This window comes from Ursus arctos, unplaced genomic scaffold (genome assembly GCF_023065955.2).
Source record: "Ursus arctos isolate Adak ecotype North America unplaced genomic scaffold, UrsArc2.0 scaffold_31, whole genome shotgun sequence".
Taxonomy (NCBI): Eukaryota; Metazoa; Chordata; class Mammalia; order Carnivora; family Ursidae; genus Ursus; species Ursus arctos.
The window spans coordinates 15,200,847-15,226,446 of NW_026622997.1; the positions used below are offsets into that span (position 1 = coordinate 15,200,847).

Sequence of the window (25,600 nt, forward strand, 5' to 3'; positions counted from 1 at the left end):
GGAATGGGGCTAAGCAGACTTCGGGGGTCCACTTTTGACCTCTTTTTCCTTTCACAACATTCTCCTTAGGTTTAGAGAGTTATCAGGATTATGTATATATGAAGTAAAGTGCGGCAAGTAAAGAGTGCTGGGAAGGAGGAAGACAGAATAGAGACAATGACAGAGATCTGATAAAGTATTGTATTTTCAAGCAGAGGGCTACTGAGGCGGCAGTAATTCCAGAACTGTGAAGAGACCCATGACTCAGGGCAAACCAACTAGCAGAACTCTAAAATATGTTTGTTCTAGATTTTTAAGAGAGAAATAACAATGTTTAAAAACTACAAATTTCAATAGCATATTTTACAAGGTTTCCAGAAGGCACCTGGGCGGCTCAGTTGGTTAAGCGTCAGCCTTCGGCGCAGGTTGTGATCTCAGGATCCTGGGATCGAGTCCCTCATCAGGCTCTCTGCTCAGCAGGGAGGCTGCTTCTCCCTCTCCCTCTGTGCTCTCTCTCAAATAAATAAATTTTTTTAAAAAGTGTTCCAGAATGCTATCAGGTGTATACGCATTCAGTCACCTGCTCCGTCTCTACACTGTGGGTGGAGCAGCTGGCGCATCTCTCGGCTCCAGAATTCTCTGCAAACTGGTGGGGCAGCCCGCTTTGCACAAGAGCCCGGGCAGCATCTTGGAAGGAAACTCATCCTATGGAGGCTCACTGGGGGAGGGGTCAGACACTGACACGGCTGTCTTGGTAACAACTCTGGACGTGAGAGCAGTCACATTAAGTAAAGTGTTAAGTAAAGACTCTTCATGGTTCAGTCCCCTGGGTCCCCAGGGAGAAAGAATATGGTGATGAAACAATAGGATGTACTTTGATCTACATAAGATATTGGGCTTGCAGGAGAGGAGTGCTCTGCCATCTCTCCCACCCAGAATAGAAAACGAGAGTCTTCTCTCTCGTTACCTGACGTAAACACCTCTGGTCTCTGCCCGCCAGCACTGCTGGCAGCCAGCATTCTCTAGAGGCAGCGGCAGACGGGGGAGGGGGGGGGGGTATGGTGGCGCTGGCCTTGCCCAACAAATGGGATCTGAGCAAGACAAGAGCAGTATCCCCAGAGAGGTCCTGAAAGAACAGACCACAATTATTCACAGACATGAATTATAGAGAACTCTTGAAAAACTGCTGGGGTATGGCTGTATGTCAAACGTAGAGGATACTATAGGAGATTCGTGAGGTGCTGGCAAAAAAGCTGGTGAGATGTAAAAAATACACAAACTACTGTGAGTAAGTGCTCAGAGCGTGTCTCTGGAGCACAGAGCAGACCCTGGTTAACAAAGATGGGAGAGAAGTAGTTCTGATTTGTTAGGTCTCGAAAATAGATTTGAAATACCTTAAAAATGTATTCGCAATCCTTAAATGATTTGTGAATTAATTCAGCAGTCCCACATATATGTACCAAGTTTAAGGAAACTGAAGTTTTACGAAACAAATATATATATTCTTAACAGTGATATAATATTAGTTTATTTCCAGTTACTTTGTAAATTATGGCCTTCTCTCCAGGAGGATGGAAATAAAATCCAAAACCATATTTCTTTCATAACATTCTGGGCCCATTTAAAGATAGTAAATAACTGCCAATGTCTAGGGAATAAAATGAAACCTGCTGTACAGGAAAACAGAGTGTCAATTTCACAACTACAAAATAAAGTCATTCAGAGACGTAATACTGAATACGTAAGGAACCAAAAGAAAGCTCATAGGGGTGCTAAGGTTGCAATTCGAGATCCTCATGATGATTACTACAACTTCTGCTTCCACAGGAAGTAGTGAGTGAATACAAAACTCCTTGGAGATTTCATCCAAAGCCAGATAGTTGGATTCAGGACACCTTGGAACTGGACCAGTTTCTGAATTTGGGGACACGGGGAAGAATAAAGCTCTTTCACCATTAACAACGGCAATGAAAGGAGATTCTGTTTGTATGTGCCCTGGTTATCAAGTACTGACCAGAGGGGAAGCAGGTTGGCTATTCTGCATGTATGAGTGGTATCCTTTTGAATGAAAACAAAGGAAAGCTTTTAATGATTTCTTGGGAAAAAATGAGCCAGATTTTATTTCTAATTTTTAAAGCAATAATTAGAACTATTTCTGTGTGTTCTATTTATTTCTATATATTCTAAAAATATCTATAGTTTATGGTAGATTTATGTTGAAGTCAAAAGATGTGTTCTTTTATTGCAAATACCGAGCAAGAGACAATATGTGAGTCATATGGACTGCTCTGTATCTCCCTTCTTTCAAGCTATAAACCCACCCCTTAATAAGGGGACGTATTGAACAATGTAGATTCTCTCCCTGATGAATGAAATCCTTACCACACACTTTGCTGTTTAGCAGTGTATTATCATAAAGGGACAGCTGATCCACACTTCATTAAGTGAAGTCTTTTCTCAGAGATGAAGGAAAAGCATACCCTTCCCTTAGCATTTTAATGCAGATAATGGAAAATCAAATTGAGCATAGTTGGCAGGCTCTAAGAAAAAAATAAATCATTGAAAGGTAAAATGTAGCCTGAGCTGTTGATGGGGAGGGGGGGGGGAAGGCCTTTATTGATGGCCACTTAACCTTTATTGATGGCTAGAAACTTTTACAAACTAATTTTATATATGTGAATCTCATGTTATTTTGAGCATCTTCTGGGATAGTGCCTTAATTCACCTGAAGTAATTCATCAACATTCAATCATTAACCCAACTTGGTCTCCCAAAACTCTGAGCTAACGGATGAAGACAGATAATTCTACGGGGAGGTGGGGGTGGATCAAGAGGCGACAAGTATTACCGATTGTACAGATAAGAGGCAGAAGACAAAGTGATCACAATTATACACCACATGTGGCTCAGCCCGTTGCCTTTGCCAAGGTATTGTGTCAAAATAAAGAAAATATGGAAATGTAAGTGTCTGACTTCCATTTTTTTCTATTAGCATTGCGTCACAGTCTTTTCTCTGGGTTCTTCTTGAGCTATTGTTTGAACCCTGCTAAATGAGCACTTTTATAAAACATTACTATTCTTTTTCTTACTGATAAAATCATTTCTATCCAGTGGAGAATAGAAAGCATTTAGTAATGTTTTCTCGTTTTCTTTAAAGTGCAAAACAGAAGCTTCAAGCTTCTCTCCCAGGCCCCATCCTCCGTTCAACCACATGGCCATCCCATTCTTGGCCCATTTAAATATTTTGAAGCTACTATTGGAAATATAAAACACACAGTGAAATAAATGATAATGTATTTTAGCTTCATATATGTCTGAAGTATGTAGAACTGATGCATAATTTGGAAGTAAACTGGGCAGGTAGGACTGAAATCAGGGAAACTGAAATCTGCAGCCTTCTAAATTAACAGGGTAACTTCTGCTTGCTAAGTTGGGTTACTTCAGTCAGTGCCTTCATTCCACAATTTTTTAGTTCAACTGCATGCAAGCGAGCAAGGTCTTCTTTCAAATGCTTATCTTCAGTGTAACTTTTACTAGAGTAAAAGAAACATTTTAAAGTGAATAAATGCCTATTTGAAATGATTATAGATGTATTGTAAAAACTAGAATAGAGTTAGAGAAGCACAACCATTTTAAGTCATATAAATAATTTAAGAGACTCAGGTTTTCTTCAAAAAGTGAGTGCATCGATCTATTCCTTTGACTTCCATAAAATAAACACACACAAAATACACTGTTAACTTCATGACCTTAGATTTTAAAAATATTTTCTTGGCTGAAGTCTTCACCTAGTTTTAGCTTTCCAGCACTCAAAGCTTATTTTTCTTGTTCAATATAGCTTTTTAGAACTGTATCAGTATAGAAATATTAACCACTACAGCTACAGTGTTTTCCCTCCCAACCCCTAAAAGGAAAGGATAAAGTCAATTAACACCACTGGCCCATGACTCTGGGCAGGGGAAAGGGTGGGTGAGAAACAGTCCTGAGTTTCCTTCGAGAAGACACTCGATGCAGACATGCTTCCAGGAAGATAGAGCGGAAGTAGCAACCGAAGGGCTAGGAGAGCCTGGCTTCCACTTCCACTTCCCCTACTGACCTCACCTGACTACCGCTTCCAACGCTTTTCTCAAATAACAGCCAAAATTAGTCACCAGAGAAGTAGAGACTTACGGAAAGTTTCCTAGCCTGACTGTGTGACAGTAACTATGTTGCATTTAGACATATTAGAAAAGTTAAAGATGTTGGGCTATGAAGTGTGTGTTTGTTATTTAAAAGGAGAAAGTCTAGCCAACTCATTTGCATAGCTTTAAAACAGCCCTAGGACTGAAAATGTGAAAATGTAAGCGGCTCCAGTAGCCAGCGGCAAGCTAGGCATAAAGGTCAGATAATGCTGTGCTGGCTGTCCACACAGTTGGACAGCATGCGGTAGGAAATCCTTTGTGATCCTTCTTGGCTGTAACAGGGGGAACAGGCCAACTCATATATTAATCCTAGACTTGGGGGTGAAGAGTTCCACTGCAGATCTCTGGGACAGCCACCAAGAACCTGATTCTTAAATAGAGAGCCCCCTCTGTTTCACCAGACAAACTAGCAACCGTGGGGAAATGGAAGCTGTTTATCAGTATTTTCTGCATGTCCATTGTCTTGTTCATGTAGCACTCTTAAGTCCGAGAGACTTAGGAAGGTAGCAGCTGGTAACAGAAAGAAAAAAGAACCTTACAGTGTTTCCTTCTGACGGCAAGGAAAACCTTACAACACCACTTGCCCCTTCGTCTGGCTCTTCCCTCTGAAGGACTGAAGTAGTCTGATTTTCACCTAACTGTTCATTCTAGCTTACTATTCCTTCAGTCTCTAGAATTCTCTAATATAGGACTCACTTGAATGTATTCAGAGAAAGCTAGCTTAACTCCATGAGAGCAAAATGGTTACTTTAGCTTAAATCTTTTAGAATAAAACATATTCCTGCCAAACCGGTGAGGATACCTTGCGTGCACTTAGCAGAATGTCAGAACGCAGGATAAACACCTCTGTAGTCATTAAAAATCCTCTTTAACAAAAATGAGCTCTCCCAATTCCATAGGATCTCTTAAAGGGAATTGCCCATACATTTAGCCATTTAGTAAACATAATTGCTTCTCTATAAAGTCAGTAATCGTCATAATGCAGCAGAAAGCACTGGAACATGAATTAAGAAGCCCAGGTTCTTGTCCAGACTCTGACACCAATAAGTTTTGTCATCTGAACCTTATTTACATAATACAGGTAAAACCCCACCCTCCCTTCCTATGATGACTGAATTAGCGGCTTTAGAGTGCCATCTACCTAGAAATAAAGATTTTATGACAAGTATTCAGGAAACACAGATATGCCTCAAGGTGTCCTACCACATTTTAGAATCAGTAAAATAAGTATACTTTTGTCCTGTTTATCCAGGTGTAATTCCAACACAATCAGTAGATTAACAATATGAAATCTGACGTTCGGCCACACTCTTAACTCCTACAAAAGAGCCTCTAGCTTTGTATGTATCCAACATATAAAAATTGGAGAAATAGCAGGATTTACTGCCAGTTTATAAATTGTAGCCTGGTTTCTCATATGAACTTTAACGAAGCTGTACAGAATATTAATATTAAACTCAACAGAGTAACTATCCCTCTGAAAAGTAACTGTCTTTCCTTACATGGAGATCTAGTACCTTTTTTTTTTTTAAAGATTTTACTTACTTATTTGACAGAGAGAGAGAGACAGCGAGAGAGGGAACACAAGTAGGGAGAGTGGGAGAGGGAGAAGTAGGCTTTCCGTGAGCAGGGAGCCCGACACGGGGCTGGATCCCAGAACGCTGGGATCATGACCCGAGCCGAAGGCAGACGCTTAACGACTGAGCCACCCAGGCGCCCCAAGGAGATCTAGTATCTTTAAATAAAATAACATTTAAAAATATTTGAAAATTTTTACGTGATTACTTCACCATTTCTTAAACTTACACTTGTTTTGTGAAAAATAACTTTTAAAATGTTACAGTAATGTTGCAGTTCCTTCCCCATCACAGAGCACTATAAAGCTGTAAGAATCAGCCTTGTATAGTCCAAACTTCTTCTGGTGAATAGAAACATAGAAAGGAAAAATACAGAATGATGTTTTAAATCTCAGATGAATCAATGAGCAACTTACTGGCTCTCACGATATCAGAGAATCATAGACCTCTAACTCAACTTTGTACCCAAAACCTGAAATAATTGCTTTCTACAATAATTCTGACAGAAATTCACCCACCTAACTAGAAAATACCCCAGAGAAAGGCTTCTCACTACTTTGCAAGGTAGCACATTCTGTTTTTAAAATGTTTCCAGAAAACCCTTATTTTGACCTAAAAATCTTTCTCTATTCAACCGTTACCCATCAATCCTACTTCTTTCCTCTGAGATCATACACAGCTGGTGCTTTCTCTTTCACCTGCGAGCCCTTCAGACACGGACAGCGGGCACTTCACACCACTCCTCGCCTTTCCTAGCTAACCAGCCTCAACGAGCCCAACTTCCCCCGCCCTCCTTTCCTTCCTCCCCTCTCTGCCCCACTGCTTCTTCATCTGATCTTTCCTTCCTTCCTCCTTCCACAAGCATTAGTTAATGTGTTAGGTATTAGACACATGTCCACATACAGGACATGAGCTCTGGACCTTCACGCTCTTCGGCATTCTCCTACGGATTTACTCTAGTTTGTCAGCACTTTCTTTTTTTTTAAAGTGAGCCCTCAGAAGTGAACATCTTCAGAATGGGGCAGAACTATTACCTCTCTTACTCTGAAAACCGTATTTCTATCAATATAACCATTTCCTTTTGCTTGTGCCTAGAAAAAAAACTTTCCCTCTGATACCATTCCTCCAAATGGACCGAATTTGGACTTTCTTTGGAGGGGTGGGGAGAATCTACAGACACATGGATTTCTCTTCTCTTCCATCCCCAAATGAAGACCATAAAGTTTCTTTATAACAATGTATAAATTGCTTTAGTTGTAAGATGTCTTTTCCCTGAGGATTTGGTTTTGCTTTAGATTCGGATGTAGTGTTTTAACTCCATGACAGATTAAAATAGGTCCTGTCATGGCCGCCCTGACGAGCTACTGATTGATCGAACTACTTATTGACTCTTCAGACTCTTCAGACTTATCGTCAGCTAGAAGCAGGAGTAGCCGAATGGGCTGATCGGTGACTGGATAACTTCAGCCCAAAGCATCTCCCTCAGAAGGGTAAACTGCCTCCAATAGTAATAAGGGTCATAGGTTTTTTTTCTTTTCCTTTCTTTTGTACTTATTAATTGGTTGACGAAGAAAAGAATTCATTGACACTGCCAACTCACAGAGCTGCTGTGGGGATGAGTGACAACAGGAAAGGCTCTTGGAACCTGGGACACAGTAAGAATTCAACTTAGTTGCTACTGTTGTCAGTATATGGCTCTTTGCTCCCTTTTTACACACGGGAAAATATCCTTATTCCTTTAATTGACACTGAGAATGGCAAACATGGCCTTGTACAGTAAGACCTTTCGTTCTCCAAAACTGCATGGATGCTCAGGTCTGACCCTGTAAGCAGCAATGCCCCAGGCGGATTCAGTCAGCCGAGAGGAAAGGACTAGGGTTTCAGAAAACAGGAGAAGGCCCTCCGGCCTTGTGGCTCATCTGTGTGCATGTGCGACACTTAACAGACCCCTGACCCGAGACTATAACGCAGACGCCAAATCCAAACTGATTTCTAACTTGGGAAAAAACGTAAAGGTGAAAAATGTAGAGAATAACAAAATAAATATATCACGTATGTTGAAACCGTGTCATATTTGTTTCTAATCTTTTCAAATCTATTCAATAAATATTTATCAAATGAACCTACTAGGTGCTGGGAACTAATAAAGTATAACTGATGAAGTCATCACTCCCTTTGCAAATCTCCCTAACCTTCTGTTCCTCGTTCCTTCCTCAGATATAGCTATTGTCATAAATTAGACGTCAGGCCTTCTTGTCTGCATTTCTATACATTTACAGATATTCACAAGCAAAAACAGTACTGGTTTATACATTCTAAAGATATAAATTATATATACTTATCTTTTTGTAGCTTAATCTATTTGTGATGATACGTGTAGCTAGTTTATTCGTTGTAACTGCTGTGTCATAGTCCATGTGAATATTCTATGTTGTTATTTATCCATTTCCTTATGATGGAAGTACAGGTCGCTTCCAGTTTTTCTATTACAAACAATGCTGCTTTATACAAATTTCCTTGTTTTCATAACTGAGGCTTTCTCTGAAAATAAAACTCATTGTGGAATTGCTATGTTGTTTGGGGAATACAGGTTTAATTTTCATAAAAACTACCATATTGCTCTTATGAACTTGTGGGACTTGCTACTGCCCATCTTTTAAATTTTTGCCAAGTTCAGGGTTGTGACATGGTTTTAATTTGCATTTCCTTATTACTCCTGCAGTGGGGTGTGTCTTGAAAAGTTTACTGTCTGTGCAGGTTTCCTCTTCAGTGAGCTGCCATTTAATCACTCTTATGTATGTTTCTAATGAATAGCTTGTTTTCGGTTTATTGATTTATAAAAGTCATTTGTATATATAACAATCTATACTGTTAATATAGATTGTAAATACCTTCTCCTAGTCTGTTGATTTTTAAAAAAAGATTTTATTTATTTATTTAGCAAGCATGAGTCGGGGGGAGGGCAGAGGGAGAATCTCAAGCAGACTCTGTGCTGAGCATGGAGCCCCAAGCGGGGCTTGATCTCACTACCCTGAGATCATGACCCAAGCTGAAATCAAGAGTCGGGCACTTAACCGACTGAGCCACCCAGGTGCCCCTGTTGCTTGATTTTTTAAAGTCTCTGCCTATGTATGGTCTTTTATTGTCTCAGTTTTAAACTCTGATACGGTCAAACCTGTCACTTCTTATGGTGTTTTTGCAAGTCGTGCTAAAAATACCGTATCAGGAAAGCCAATTGGTATAATGAAACAAGTGACAGGGTCGAAGACGAGAGACACAGGTATAAAAAGGGTTTGAATCCCCAATCCACCACTTACTAGTTGTAGGACTCTGGATAAAACAATCTGAGCCTCAGTTTCCTCAAACAAGAAAGAGCTACTTTATACAGCTGTCCATTTATCCAACAAGTATTCTCTGAGTGTCTATTACGTGCAGGCACAACCCTGGTGCTGAAATTACGGTGGTAAACAAGACAAAGTTTGTGCCTTTACAGAGCTTATACTGCAGTGGGGGGGGGGCGGGGGGAGGGGGGCAAATAATACAAAGAGAACACAAAAGCAACTAACTAACATCAACTGAGAGGGTGCTGTGAAAATGTTCTGCAAATTGAAAAGTGTTATACAAGCATAGGACGTTGTGATTATCACCACCGGGGACGCTGCCGGAAGGTCCCCCGAAGTGGCTCACAAATTGCAGCTGCGATTAGTCTATTTTAGTTGAAAATGAACTGATAGGGCGTCAAGCCATAAAGACGGAGGAAGTCTACCAGAAAGGAAAGAATTTCACGCTGGGGGCGTCACGGACTTTGAACCAGAAACCCAGAGACTTCATTCTGTTTGGTCCAAAGCAGTCCTCCAGCCTTGCTGGGACCAGTCCTCGATGCAACAGCTTCATACGAGCCAGGCTGGTCTCTTCGCTGCCCTCAACGCGGCTGATGTGTCTTCCACTTTTCCCACCGAATCTTAGTCTCTTCTAACGTTGTCTTCTCCTAGGTCATGCAAAGGGAGTCCTAGATTGTCCTTATTTCGTTTTTACCCATACATTTAAGTTTGTAATCAATTTTCACTACTTCCGAACTGACAGGGAAAAAGGAGGAAAACAAACTATGTACACATATGTGTTCTCTTTCCTCATTATTTCAAATACAATATACAAATCCAGTAATCTGCTCGATTTAGGGTTTTAGTAAAGAAATAGTGACGATCCAGTGGGAAAGGCAGACAGTGGAAGATACGTTTTCTTGTAGGGTAAATTTTTAAGGGTTAAGGCATTAGATTAAGTGCTATTAAGAAGCTCGAGGCATAGGCAATTTGATGTAGGCAGTTGGGCAAACAGCTAAGGTTTAATCTGATTATGGGGAGCTCTCAGGATTTTCTAAAATTGTGATTCAAATCCATGAAACAATTTTCAAAATACACTGTTTCCTAACATGAGTGCATCTATAAGTGAGAGTTATTCAGCAGGAAAAACGGTTTTGCTAGCCTGGAGCTTGGTTTTTCATTTTTTGCTAATTAACAGAACTCGTGCAGGATGGAAAAAAGGGAACTAAATATCAGACAATGAAATCTTTATTACTTTTTCAGTCTCCCCAGAAAAAGTCCTGAATGTTAAACTAAAATCCATAGTCATGGGAACATGAAGATTTTAAAAATGTAAGTAAATGTAGATTAATCAAGTTAGTTTAACAACAACAACAAAAAATCTCTCTTCCAAACGGAGCAAAAAAGTTAGGTTTGTAAAGATGAACAGGATGACATTTCTGCGGGTAACAGCCATGAATTTTGAGTGTTCACTCTCAGCTAGCTTCTCTATTACGAGGAACTTATATACAGGTTACCTGACATGACCCAATCTTCACCATGTGTTACTATACAATCTCATAGAGGAGATAATGGAGCTGAGAATTGAACCCAGGAGTATGTGGTTCAAGAAATCACTTTTTCAAATGTTGGCAACATGAAGATAAGGGAGTACTGACTATATACAGTAACCTCCTTACCCAGGCTCTCTCGGCGCAGGTATTACAGAAACCAGGTTAATCTTCCTAAATGACACTTTCATCATTTGACTCTCCATTTCAAAAACTTGGTTTACAAAATCAAGAAGGAAGTTCTTGGCCTCAGATTCAAGACTCTTCAAAAATCTGCCTTGACCCATTCCATACTCCTGTTGGTTCACAACCTGCACGATTCAAAACACATTTACTGAGCACGTAAATGTAAGCTAGGCTCTGCAAGGACAGATGGCCTTGTCCATAAGGTGCTCACAGTACAGTGTTTCTCAAATATATGTTACTGCTTTCTGGGTCCCTCCTTACCCAGTTCTTTCTCCTAAATGGAATCTTCTGTTTGATTTTACATCCCTCCTTTTTCCTATATATCAAAATCCAACCTAGGCGAGCTCTAGGGTCAGTCCCAACTCCTTCATGAAGCATACACTAAATATTTTTGTTAGTTCATTCCCTGAAGCCCTGGAATACTGGATTTCAGATTTCTGGGGACTTGATTCCTGGCATGCAAATCCCAAAGCCTCTCACAGAGAGATTCCGATTCAGTGGGTCTGGCTTCATCTAGTCTGGGAACGTGCACTTAAGCAGGTCTGTCCAATTCCCAAGTTGCTGCTCCTTCTACTCACGCCACCTCTCAGACAACTGGTTTGAGTTTTTCTCCTCTCGTTGAACTGACTCGTCTTCGGAGTCCTCTGCTGTCACAGACACAACCTGGATCTCAGCCTTCTCAATCCTGAGGATCTGAGCTCCTCAATTATCAACCACCTCCTGGTCCTGACCACATTCTTGGCTCAATAAAGTAAAAGTTACCCGTGCTGTAGGTTTGGACTTTTTTTTTTTTTTTTTTAACTAGTATGGTCGCTTTGCCCTGGTGAGTCTGAAACAGACTTCAGGCAGTTAAATCTCAAAGTAAGTTGTGATACCTGCCATTTCTTTTTAGGAGTCTGAGTACAGAAAAGACCAAGGGAAAGGGGGTAATGCTTACTTTGAAGAATACAAAGGAGAAACAATTCCCTAACCTACGGAGAGAGGGATGTGAAATAGCCTCTAAGGGCACTCTTGGTTAGGCTGTCCCAGAAGAAAATGCAGCTGAGTATTGCTCCGACACCCTCCTTAAGCATAACTGCACCGCTGACATTAAATCACTCCCAAAACATGCATTTCCAAAAAGCAAGGAAGCTGCTGGCCCAAGAGACTGAATCTTCCCTGTAACAATTTAAGGAAAGCCTCTGCAATGAGGGCAGAAAAGGTCCAAGCAGAGGCTCCCTCTTTCTTCCCACCATGTCAGAGAACACTGCACAGACCTCTTGGAGGCAAAGAAAATAAGGCGATCAGAACTAATTCTTCTGGAAAATTGAAAATGGCCTAATTTTATTTTTGCATTATGGACACCTGTTTTCTTCTTTTAAAGGCTTGAGTTAATTTTTAATCTGACTCTAACTAACTAACTCTAACTAATCTAACTTCAGTGTAACAGTTGATAAACTTTTGACCCTGCCAACACACTAAGGGTCCCCAACTAGTCATAATATCTGTTAAACTCAAAGATTCTATTAACCAAATTCGCTTAGCAATATGGAAAAATCAATAATTTAAATCTTCAAGTATTGCAAGTAAACTTAAATGATAAACTGTCATTATGAATCAAAAGTTTATGTGCAAAGCTACCATTGGTCTCTCTCATCAATGTCTTTTTTTTTTTTTAAGATGTATTCATTCGTTCGTTTATTTGAGGGGGAGGGGCAGAAGAAGAAGAGAATCTTAGACTCCTCACTGAGCACAGAGCTCCATGCAAGGCTCAATCTCATGACCCTGAGGTCATGACCTGAGCCAAAACCAAGAATCAGGTACTTAACGAAGGTGTCCCTCTGATCAGTGTCTTAATACTACAGTATTCAATTGAAAAAGTGACCATTTTACTTAATTGGATATTTATTATTTAATGGTCTACTAGATGGGTGTGGGGCCTGCTCTAGATTCTCTCTGCCTCTTTCTCTCTCTCTCTCAAAAAAAAAAAAAAAAAGAAGAAGAAGAAGAACACGAAAAACCCAACAAACACTTTTTCCCTTGCTTGCTCCAATTTCCATATATTTGAAATGGATCTTTAGGTTTTATGTATTTGTTTATATATGTAAATACATACATAAGATCTATATAATATGTAAATACAGATGTTATGTAAATAAATACAAATATATATTTACCTATCTATCCATCCATCTATTCTTATAATTTGCAGGGAAGAAACTACATGGGGAAGTCGTTCTGGTTTGTCCCTTCTCCCCTATGATAATGGAGAGGAGTACTATGGCTTTCATCACATTTATATGAGAAGAATACATTTACACTGATTCATGGATAAACCTATACGGACCAAAACAGGTAATGTTTTTGGATCAGAAGGTTTATACCTGGTTTTGCTACCTCTAGTATATGACCTTAGATTAATCACTTATTCTTTGGAGCTCAATTTTCTCACCTGTAAAGTAGGTATATTGATACAGGACTTGCCTCTCTCAAGTTTTTTTTTATAAGGCTTCAAAAAAGGTATGTATTTTCCAATGCACTTTTACACATATTAACTGATTAATAAATATAAAATAACATTACTGCACTCATAGTGTATGTAAGTGATAAAAGCCAAAAAAGACAACATATATGTAAGAATCAAAACAACTACTCAGTAAATTCCCAAATCATAGCTTTGTTTATATTACCATTAAGATATTCATTTTTAGTTTCAGTAAGAATCTAATGCTATTACTTACAGATTTCATTAAGTAAAAATAAGAACATAATCTGTCCCCATCTACAAATTATTTTATGAAAAGCAAATATTATAGAAATGTATACACATTCATTTGAATTTCAATAACTTATAATAAAGTTATAGGTTTCATTACTTAGAAATGACATAACCTGACCCCTTCCACAAATATGATTGTGAAACATAAATATAGTTGTAAGAATACATACACATCATCATTTACTGAAAGGTTACACAAGCATGAAACAGCTACATTACTGAAATGTGCCTAAACTCAACTGTGATAAATAATTATAAATGCATTAAGAGATACTGGTCTTTAAAAGAACTATCCTGTGGATATGTTTGCAAAACAGATGTGCATTTCCAAATTAATCCTTTATGGACGGTAAATGGGATTGATGAGAAAAGAACACTGCACTGGGAACCGGTGACACTGGCCTTCACTTTATCAGCAAACAACTGTTTAGCATGTACTATAGGTCAGGCATTTGCCTAAATGCTTGAGATACTTTACTGAGCAAGGCAAACAAAAATCTGTCCTCATGAAGCTTGCAAACAAAGGGGGACATCAAAGGACAGGTCATGAAGGGACAAACAAAAATCACTTCACATAATAATTATTAAAAGGTACCAGGTGTTCTATAAATGAGTACACCTAAGTGCTATGAAAAAATATAGCAGCGTAAGGGGATCAGGCATATGTGAACATGGCAGGGCAGGTTGTAGTTTTAAATACAGTGGTTAAGACAGGTCTCAATAAGAAGGTACTAAGCAATAACTGAAATGAAAAATACCCTAGAGGGAATCAACAACCGATTAGAGGGTGCAGAAGAACAGATCAGCAATCCGGAAGACAGAATAATGGAGAGCACCCAAGCTTGGCAGCAAAAAGCAAAAAGAATGATAAAAGAAAGGAGGATTGGTTAAGGGAGCTCTTGGACCACATCAAGGGAAGGAACATTTGTACTACATGGGTCCCAGAGGGAGAAGAGAGAAAGGGGCAGAAATTATATTTGAACAAATAATAGCTGAACACTTCCCTAACCCAGAGAAGGAAACAGACTTCTAGGTTCAAGAAGCACAGAGAACTCCAAAGTTGATCCACGGGAGTCCACATCATGATACATAATACCTAAAATGTCAAGGATTACAGATAAGCAGAGAATTTTAAAAGCAGGGAGAGAGAACAACTAATTACAAATGAAAAAGGGAAATCCCAGGTGGCCATCAGCTAATTCGTCAGTAGAAGGTTTGCAGGCCAGAAAGGAGTGGATGATATATTTAAAGTCCTGAAAGGGAAAAACAACAACAGCAACAACAATGTCCTACCCAGCAGCAAGAGTATCATTCAGAATAGAAGGGGAGAGAGAGGGAGTTTTCCAGAAAAACAAAAGTAAAAGGAGTTCATCACTGCTAAACTGACCTTACAGCAAATGTTAAAGGGACTCATTAAGTGAAAAAGAGAAAGTCAGGGATGCCTGCGTGGCTCAGTCGGCCTTCAGCTCAGGTCATGATCCCAGGATCCTGGGACCGAGTCCCACATGGGGCTCCTTGCTCAGCCGGCTTCTCCCTCTGCCTGCCGCTCCCCCTGCTTGTGCACTCGAGCTCGCTCTCTCTGACAAATAAATAAATAAAATCTTTTAAAAATATAGAGAAAGTCATAACTGGAAGGAAAACTACAAAATTTTCAAAATTAGAAAATTACGAAGGGACAAAGTGTCATGAGTAAAAGCAAACACACAGTAAAGAGCACACTCTCTTACAGGGCTACTATGCATGTCACAGAACAAAAGTGGCAAAATCAATTGTATCATAAAGGTTAAGGGAACTCACAACATTAAAAAATTTGAAATATGACAACAAATATACAAAACGTGATGGGGGAGTAAAAATAGTTTTTTTTAGAATGTGTGTGAACTTAAGTGACTATCAACTTCATACAGACTGCTGTATGTTTAAGATGTTACGTTTGAACCTCACGGAAGCCACAAGCAAAAAACTTGTAATAAATATATTAAGAAATAAAGAGAAAGAAAGCCAAACATAACACCAAAGAAAGTCATCAACCATAGGAAAAGAGAGCAAGGAAAACAGAAAGAAAAAGAACTACAAAGGAAAAACCAAAAACCAGAAAACAATTAGCAAAATGGCAGTGAGTACATACCTATCAATAATTACTTCAAATGAAAATGGTCTAAATGCTCAAAGGCTACAGGATGACTGAATCAAAAATAAGAGACTCATACATGCATATATGCTGCCTACAAGAGACCCACTTTAGATCTAAAGACACATACAGATTGAGAGTGAAGGGATGGAAAAAAATATTTCATGCAAAGGAAGGGGGGAAAAAAAAGCCAAACTAGTAATACTTATATCAGACAAAACAGACTTTAAAACAAAGGCTGTGGGGCGCCTGAGTGGCTCAGTTGGTTAAGCATCTGCCTTTGGCTCAGGTTATGATCTCAGGGTCCTGGGACTGATCCCTGCATGGGGCTCCCTGCTTAGTGGGGAGTCTGCTTCTCCCTCTCACTATCCCTCTATGTCACATGTGCTCTCTCTCAAATAAATAAAATCATTAAAAAAAATTAAAATTAAAAAAAAAACAAAGACTGTAACAAAAAACGGCATTACATAGTGATAAAGGGATCAATATAACAAGAGAATATAATAATTGTGAATATCTACACACCCAAAAATGGAGCACTTGAATACATAAATACTGAAAAATACAAAGGGAGAAATTGACAGTAATATAATAACAGCAGGGGGCTTTAACAACCACTTACAACAATGGGTAGATCATCCAGGCAGAAAATCAACAGACAGAAGGAAATAATAAAGATTGGAACAGAAATATATGAAATAGAGATTAAAAACAAAAAACAAGATCAATGAAACCAGGAACTGGTTTTTTTTATTTTTAAAGATTTTATTTATTTATTTGACAGAGACAGAGACAGCCAGCGAGAGAGGGAACACAAGCAGGGGGAGTGGGAGAGGAAGAAGCAGGCTCATAGCGGAGGAGCCTGATGTGGGGCTCGATCCCATAACGCCGGGATCACGCCCTGAGCCGAAGGCAGACGCTCAACTGCTGTGCCACCCAGGCGCCCCAGGAACTGGTTCTTTGAAAAGATAAACAAAATCAATAAACCTTTAGCCAAACTCAAGAAAAAAAGAGGATCCAAACGATTACCATCAGAAATGGAAGAGAAGTAACGACGAGCACCACAGAAATACAGAAGAATATAAAACATTACCAAGGAAAATCATACGCCAACAAATTGGACAACCTAAAAGAAACGGATAAATTCTTAGAAATGTACAGTCTTCCAAAAGTCAGTCAAGAAGAAATAGAAAACCCGACCAGACCAATTACTAGTAATATTCAATCAGTCATCAAAAAAACTCCCAGCAAACAAAAGCCCAGGACCAGATGGCTTCACAGGTGAATTCTACCACACATTCAAAGAAAAGTTAACACCAATTCTCAAACTATTCCAAAAAAAGAAGAGGAAGGAAACTTCCAAACACATTCTATGAGGTCAACATTACCCTGATACCAAAACCAAACACTACAAAAAAAGAAAACTCTAGGCCAATATACCTGATGAACGTAGATGCAAAAATCCTCGACAAAATATTAGCAAACCAATTCCAGCAACACGTTAAAAGGATCACCACGATCAAGTGGGATTTATTCTGGGGAGCAAGGATGGTCAATATCTGCAAATCAGTCAAAGTGATACACCACATTAACAAAACAAAGGATAATAATATGATCACATCAACAGATACTGAAAAGCATCTGACAAAATTTAACATCCATTCATGATTAAAGAAATGCTCAATAGAGGGAACATACCTCAACATAATAAAGGCCGTACATGACAAACCAGAGCTAACATTATACTCAGTGGTGAAAAACTGAAAGCTTTTCCTCTAAGACAGGTAACAAGACAAGGATGCCCACTCTCATCACTTTGATTTAACATGGTACTGGAAGTCGTAGCCTGAGCAATCACACAATGAAAAGAAATAAATGGTATCCAAATGGGGAGGGAAAAAGGAAAACTCACTATTTGCAGATACAGGATACTATATATAGATAACCCTAAAGACGTCACCAAAACAGTTAGAATAAATGCATTCGGTACGGTTGCAAACTATAAAATTAATATACAGAAATCTGTCGCATTTCTATATACTAATAACTAAGCAGAAAGAGCAATTAAGAAAACAATTCTACTTGTAATGGCACCAAAAAGAATAAAATGCCTAGGAATAAACTTTACCAAGGAAGTGAAAGACCTATAATCTGAAAACTATAAAACACTGATGAAAGAAATTGAAGACGCCATAGACAAGTGAAAAGATACATCATGCTCATGGATTGGAGGAATAATATTGTTAAAACGTTCATACTACCCAAAGCAATACACAGATTCAACGCAATCACTATCAACATACAACAGCATTTTTCACACATCTCAGAATAAACAATCCTAAGGTTGATATGGAACCACAGAAGACCCCGCAAAGCCAAAGCAATCTTGAGAAAGAACAAAAAAGCTGGAGGCATCACAATCTGATTTCAAAATATACTACAAAGCTACAGGAATTGAAACAGTATGGTACTGGCACAAAAACAGACACCTAGAAGAGGATAGAGAGCCCAGAAATTAATTCATGCTTATATAGATTAATTAATCTATGACAAAGGAGGCAAAAATATACAATGGGGAAAAGACAGTCTTTTCAATTAATGGTGCTGGGAAAACTGGACAGCTACATGCCAAAGAATGAAACTGGCCTACTTTTTCACACCATACTCAAAAAGAAACTCAAAATGGATTAAAGACCTAAATGGGAGACCCCAAACCATAAAAGTCCTAGAAGAAAACACAGGCAGTAATTTCTTGGACATCAGCCTTAGTAATATTTTTCTAGATCTGCCTCGTCAGGCAAGGGAAACAAAGGCAAAAATGCACTATTGGGACTACATCAAAATAAAAAGCTTCTGCACAACGAAGGAAACAGCAAAACAAAAAAGCAACCTACAGAACGGAAGAAGATATTTGCAAATGATACATCTGATGAAGGGTTACTTTCCAAAATTTATAAATAACTTACACAATTCAACACCAAAAAAAAAAACCCCAAATAATCCAATTAAAAAATGGGTAGAGCATCTGAATAGAAATTTTTCCAAACAAGACATCCAGATGGCCAACAGACACATGAAAATATGCTCAACATCACTCATCACCAGGGAAATACAAATCAAAACCACACTGAGATATCACCTTACACCTGCGAGAATGGCTAGTATCAAAAAGAAAAAAATAACTGGTATTGGCGAGGATGTGGAGAAACCGGAACCCTTGTGCTCTGTTGGTGGGAATGTAAACTGGTGCAGCCACTGTGGGAAAGAATACGGAGGTTCCTCAAAAAATTAAAAATAGAGCTACCATAGGATTCAGCAAATCCACTACTGGGTATTTACCCAAAGAAAATGAAAACACTAATTGGAAAAGATACACACACCTCTATGTTTATTGCAGCATTATTTACAATAGCCAAGATATATATCACAATAGAATATTAGTAAAAAACAAACAAACAAACAAAAAAACAACCATGAGATCTTGTCATTTGGACCTAAAGGGTATTATGCTAAGTGAAGTAAGTCTGACGGAGAAAGACAAATACTATATGATTTCATGTATATGTGCAATCTTAAAAAAAAAAAAAAAAGCAAATGAACAAAGAAAAGCAGAAACAGACCCATAAATACAGAGAACTGGTGGTGATGGCCAGAGCAGAGGCGGGGGGGGGGGGGGGGGGGTCGGGCAGAACGGATGACGAGGAGTAGGAGATACAGGCTTCCAGTTAGAGAATGAAGAAGTCACGGGGATGAAGGGTACAGCCTGGGGAATAGTCAGTTTTGTATTGCATTGTAACAGCACTGGATGGGGACAGATGGCTGCTACGCTTGCGGTGAGCAGAGCATAAGGTATAGATTTTGTTGAATCACTATGTTGTGCTCCTGAAACTAATGTAACATTGTGTGTCAACTATGCCTTGAGAGAGAGAGAGAAAGAAACCTGTCTTGTCTACTGCTTTCCAAAACTTTTTGATCCTAAGATCGTTTTCTCTTAACACTTATGAAAAAAGGGAAAAAAAAAAAAAGGTATTGAGAAGACAGCCAGCCATACAGCTCCCTGGCAGAAAGACCCGGCCAGGCAGCCAGAGAGACGAGCCAGTGTAAAGGCTGCATTGATTCTGCCAAAACAATCTTGCGAAAGGAGAATACCCCATTCCGCAGATGAGTAAACAGTGTCTCAGAGTGATGGGATTAAGGCAATAGAGCTAGTCAATAAAAAAACACCGGAACTAGAAAGAAACTAGGTTTCTTGACTCTTGGTCCAGCACCTTTGTCCACCAGGCTAGAGGAAAGTGTTCCGTTTGCTATAAAGCCCTGAGGAAGGTATCACCATAGTTGTGGTTGTTGTTGCTATTGTTATTAATCAGGTCATTGATATTTCTTGAAAGGTAATTAAAGCTCAAAGAATAATTTCATTTTCCCTTTCCATGGTTTATTTTTCTCCTTCCTTTATCTGTGCTTCTTCCCTTGGGTCGGCCATTTCAATATCAGATTTTCAATCATAGGAATTCTATTTCTTTGGATATTTGATAAAGATGTGAAGCACAGACATAAGGCATAAAATAGAAAGCATTTATAACTTAACATACAAAAGAGCTATGAGAGAATGGCAAGAATGTGGAGCCCAGTGACTTCGAGGTAGAGAACCACCTTTCTCCAGAGGCAGAAGGGGGTGGGGGGGTGGGGGGGGCAGAAGGAAGGGAAGTGCAACGCAGGAAGGAAGCAAGAGGGAGGCCTTGGAAACATATCAGGACCAGAGGTGCCCCCAGCTTTCAGCTACCACAGGAAAATGAGGACTCTGGCCTTGAAAAAATAATGAGCTTCAAGTAAAAAGGTTAAAAACTAAGAGACCACAAAGGAGGAAATCTGTAAGAAAGACAAAAATAGTGGAGGGAGGCTGGAGAAGACAGAAGATGTAAAGAGGTTTTCAAAATGTGAGAATATTATACAATGAACAATATAAAAGAATAAGGCGAGTAAGAATCCAATTTCAGACACAGTAGCCTTGAGAGCTGGTGGAATTACTAGCAGCCAAAGGGAACAGAGAGGACAGTCTGAAAGATGAGTAGATGACTTTTGGTAACACTAGGTTTAAAGCGGCGGTGAGGTTCTCATGAGAGGGAAGGGCCCAGCAGATAAGAGGTAAATTTGGAAGATGTGTGTCATCTGGGGCTGTTTTATCCCACAGCTGGCTACTGAGCACCTGAAATCGGGGCTCACCTGAACTGAATGCGCTGTCAGTATAAAACACATAACCAGATGCTGAAGATTTCATATGGGGAAAAATGTATGATTTCTAATTTTTTGTTTACACTGATTACATGTTGAAATCATATTTGCATGAATTGGGTTAAATAAAATCTATTATTAAAATTAATTTCACCTGTCTTTTCACTTCTTAATGCCACTACTAGAGAATTTTAAATTACATATGCGGTTTGCATATTTCTCCTGGAGCGTGCTGATATAGAGCAATACTAGATACATTTCAGGATCACGTAAGGGGAGAGATCCATGAGTGAATCACAGACATTATTCTGAGATATTTCAACTGAAAACAACCAGGTATGGGACAAAGATCGCACGTCATTATAAAAGATAATATTCACCGAATGCTCAAAGAGCTATACTAGCCACATTTTGTGCATTATCTTCTTTGTTCCTCCCAACAACCTTATGAAATGATATCATTGTCTTCTTTTATAGAAAAAAAAAAAAAAACAAAAACAAAAACAAAACTAAGTTCTAAAGAAGTTTGCCAAGGTTACACAGTTAAATCTTGGTGTTGGGGTTCAAATCCATGAGTCACTCCAGATCTCAAGGTCTAAACTGCCACGTCATCAATTCCAGAACAATTTGTACTCTGCAACTCTTAAATTGTTAGATTTTAAATGGTTATATTTAAACTAACAATTTATTAGAATGGTTCATTGTCAGAGTCAGGGACATACCAGTGATGTCCTAATTCGATTAAGATACAAATGTGTAAATTTGTAACTTCAGGATATTGCTGAGCTACTCATGTTGGCATATTTTCACCATGCTGAGCTGAAATAAAAGCTTACTGGTGTAACCTCTTGTATCTTATCAACATCTACTTCTAAATATCCCAAACTTTCAAGGAGAGGATCCTGGGCACAACCTTCAATAGAAGGACCCTGTTTTCTGAATATAACAAACCTACCATATGGAGCCACTTAAACTTTAAACACCCTCTTTCAGACTATGAAAGCACCTGAACCTCCCAAACTGATAAAAATGTTTTGAAGGGATCAGTTATACTGCAATTAAAAAAAAAAAAATGTTTTCAGTTAGAATGGCAAAAATAGACAAGGCAAGAAACAACAATTGCTGGAGAGGATGTGGAGAAAGGGGATCCCTCCTACATTGTTGGTGGGAATGCAAGTTGGTACAGCCACTCTGGAAAACAGTGTGGAGGTCCCTTAAAAAGTTAAAAATTGAGCTACCCTATGATCCAGCCATTGCACTACTGGGTATTTACCCCAAAGATACAGACGTAGTGAAGAGAAGGGCCATATGCACCCCAATGTTCATAGCAGCAATGTCCACAATAGCTAAATCGTGGAAGGAGCCGAGATGCCCTTCAACAGATGACTGGATTAAGAAGTTGTGGTCCATATATACAATGGAACATTACTCAGCAATCAGAAAGAACGAGTTCTCAACATTTGCTACAACATGGACGGCACTGGAGGAGGTAATGCTAAGTGAAATAAGTCAAGCAGAGAAAGACAACTATCATATGATTTCTCTCATCTATTGAACATAAGAACTAGAATGATCAGTAGGGGAAGAAAGGGATAAAGAAAGGGGGGGTAATCAGAAGGGGGAATGAAACATGAGAGACTATGGACTATGAGAAACAAACTGAGGGCTACAGAGGGGAGGGGGGTGGGGGAATGGGATAGGCCGGTGATGGGTAGTAAGGAGGGCACATATTGCATGGAGCACTGGGTGTTATACACAACTAATGAATCATCGAGCCTTACATCGGAAACCGGGGATGTACTGTATGGTGACTAACATAATATAATAAAAAATCATTATTAAAAAAAAAAGTTTTCAAGGGAGCTGGATGAAATTGCAACTTTTTCTTGAAAGAATGAGAATTAAGCTTACTCAACTGGATAACTTTAAAAGGGGATTTATAGTCCTTGAAAAATACTATGCTTCGAGGAATAGACAGGAAAAAAATGGCTTGGTACTTTGGAATCTTAACATAAAATCTCTTAAAAATATAAATAGGGATCAAAAGAATGAGGTGTCTTTCACTTACGTCTGGTGGTTGGATTCCATTTCGAAGACAAACGTATTATGCCTTCCTTCCCATCTTTCATCTTTACTACCTATCTGGCCAGGACAGCAATTATAGAACTGCTAAACTTGAAGAGTAATGGCTATAATTACATCATTTTCAGGAACTTGCCCATGTAAATTTTACTACGCAGTTTGGCTCACATTATAAAAACACATGTCCCCAGGCTTAAAACAAAGGACTGTTATACATTTATATCATAGAAATGGGAAAGCAAAAGGGAATTTGAAGGAAAAACATAGGCTTTGGAATAGACTAATGAGCAGACATCGTGAGGGACTATTCGTGTTGGATCCAAAGCCGTGTCTCTCTGAACTGACCCACCAGCTTATTTTGGAAATTTAACCCCCCAAAACCTTCCCACTGCCAGCATCATTTTTTAAAGTGAGAGGACTTGTTTGTGGGCATATGTGTACAAATATCTACTCGGAAAACCCAGTTTCTGAAAAATGCTTTTCTAAGAAGGCAGCATCACAATAGTACAGGGTAGAGTTAATAAGAGCAAGCCCTTTATTTTGGCTCTTTTAGATGAATTCCCATGACTCTTCCATTCCAATTAAGGTGATATCCTTGGACTTCTTTTCTTACTCATTACAATTCATAATAATTTGTAACAAAGGTTCAGGCCCCAAGGAGAGAGCCAGTTAGCTCTAAAAATGCTTTATCTATCCAAATGCAAAGGTGTCAAAGGCTTGAAGTGATAGACCCAGGCATTAAAAGATGGCTAGCTATACTCTTCTCATGGAGGGTCACCACAGTCAGTCCCTCGTTTCCAAGAGTATCCCTCCTCTCACTTCCCTTGAGATTCTCATCCTTATAACTGTCAACTGGATAATCTCTGTAGTTGCACTGCTGCTTCCCATTTGTACATCAGCAATAGTATGCTGGTTTTTTGAGTTAATTCTCTCTTTAATTTATCCAGCACATATTATGTGCCAGGCACTGTTGTAGGTACAAGAAATATAGCAGTGAACAAAATGAAAAAATCTCTGCGTTGATATTTACATTCTAGCGGGGAACACGTTCAGTAAACAAGATAAACAAGAGTATGTTAAATAACTGCTATAAAGAAAAAAATGAAGAAGGGTGATAGGAACTGTGGTGGGTGGGGTAGGAAAGACTGAAATTTTAGACAGGGTGGCCGGAGAAGGCTTCACGTATAATCAGGTAGATGGTGTGTGCCTGAGAGGGTGGAGAGAGCGCAAAATCCGGGACTGATCAGTGTCAGCTGGAGTGGGGAAAAGAAAGGAGATTAGCATATTTTAACAAGTCCCATGTGGAGAAGGAACCATATGGAAACCACATCACTTTCTCTTTTTGTAGTCACAGAACCAGGTTCTTCCGCCAAAACTCTCGGGCAGTTCAGGGGATACGGACGCACGGGGACAGACACGGACACACACGCACCCCTCTCTCTCCAGAGCTACGCGGCCAGCTGAAAGCGGTTTGAATTCAAAGTGGAGTACTGGCCTGGGAAACTGGGAAAAAGTAGTTGTTGGAAAGAACACACCAGACCCCCCCCCCCCCGCCCGCCCAATCTCCGTAAACACATGGGAACCTCCCCGACTCCACGATGCAAACCCAGGGAGGCCGGGGCAAGCACACAGACACACCCCCGGGGATTGCAGGCACTGTGCAGGGAGGAGAGGAGGCACGGATTCAACCGTTAGAAACAAAAACCCCAGAATTTCCGGAGGCAGGGTCGGGACCGCGCCAGGGAAACGCCGTCCCCCACACCGGGGGTCAGGGCGAAGGGAAAGCAGGGTGTGGGAAGAGAGCGGGAATGGCCGCCGCGGGGACGGGGGACGGTTTCGTCGGGCATCCCGGGCGCCCGGCGGGCCGCGTGCTTGCAACAGGGGGCTGGACGCGAGCGGGCTCCTCGAGGTGCCGGGGCGGGACCGCGGCCCCGGACAAAGATCCCGAGACCGCGGCCCCCACCCGGCCGGCGACACCCCCCCCCCCGCCCAAACGTTCACCGCCCCCTCCCCAGGCCCGCCGAGAGCGACGGGTTCCAGCGGTCGAACCCGCAGCTCCCGCGCCGCCGCCCGCCGGGCCCCTTCCCGCCCAGTGCGTTGGTCGAGGAGAGAAAGGAGGACCGCGGTGGCGGCGCGCGGCGCCCACTCACCATGATCCGCGGCGGCTGCGGCGCGGCGACCCCGGCGGGCTGCGATGCGCTGTCCAGGGTAGCCAGCGTCCCTCTGCCCCGCGCTCCCGCCGCGCCCGCTCTACTTACCCACGCCCACACCCACGCCCGGCGCGCGCACGCCCGCCCGCCTCCCCGCCCCCTCGGGCTCGCGCGACTCCCGCGCGGCGCTCCGAGCTCCAGGGCCGTTTCGGGCGCCCGCCGCTCCCCAGCCCCTCCCCTCGCCGGGGGCTTGCCGGCCCCGGCGCGAGAAGGGCAATGGAGGAGGGGCGGGGGCCGGCGAGGCGGGGCCCTGGGCGGCCTCGCGCGCCCCCTCCCGGGCGCCCGGCTCCGCCCGCGGCGCCGCGGCGCCCCCTGTCGGACGGGCGGCGATTTGCAGGCCCAGCCGGCCCCCGTCGCGTGCTGGGTCTAACGATCGCAGGGCCTCCGCGCGGACCGC

General features: G+C 40.8%; 1 protein-coding gene across 1 annotated transcript in view; it reads right to left on the minus strand.

Annotated features, from left to right (window-relative positions):
- Positions 1-25,265, minus strand: part of ELOVL2 (ELOVL fatty acid elongase 2) — a 66,827-nt gene extending 41,562 nt beyond the window's left edge. The window contains exon 1 of the mRNA XM_044388743.3: positions 25,144-25,265. Within this exon, the coding sequence (XP_044244678.1) occupies positions 25,144-25,146 (3 nt within the window). The 5' untranslated portion in view covers positions 25,147-25,265. The remainder of the gene's footprint in view (positions 1-25,143) is intronic.
- Positions 25,266-25,600: the final 335 nt, after the last annotated feature.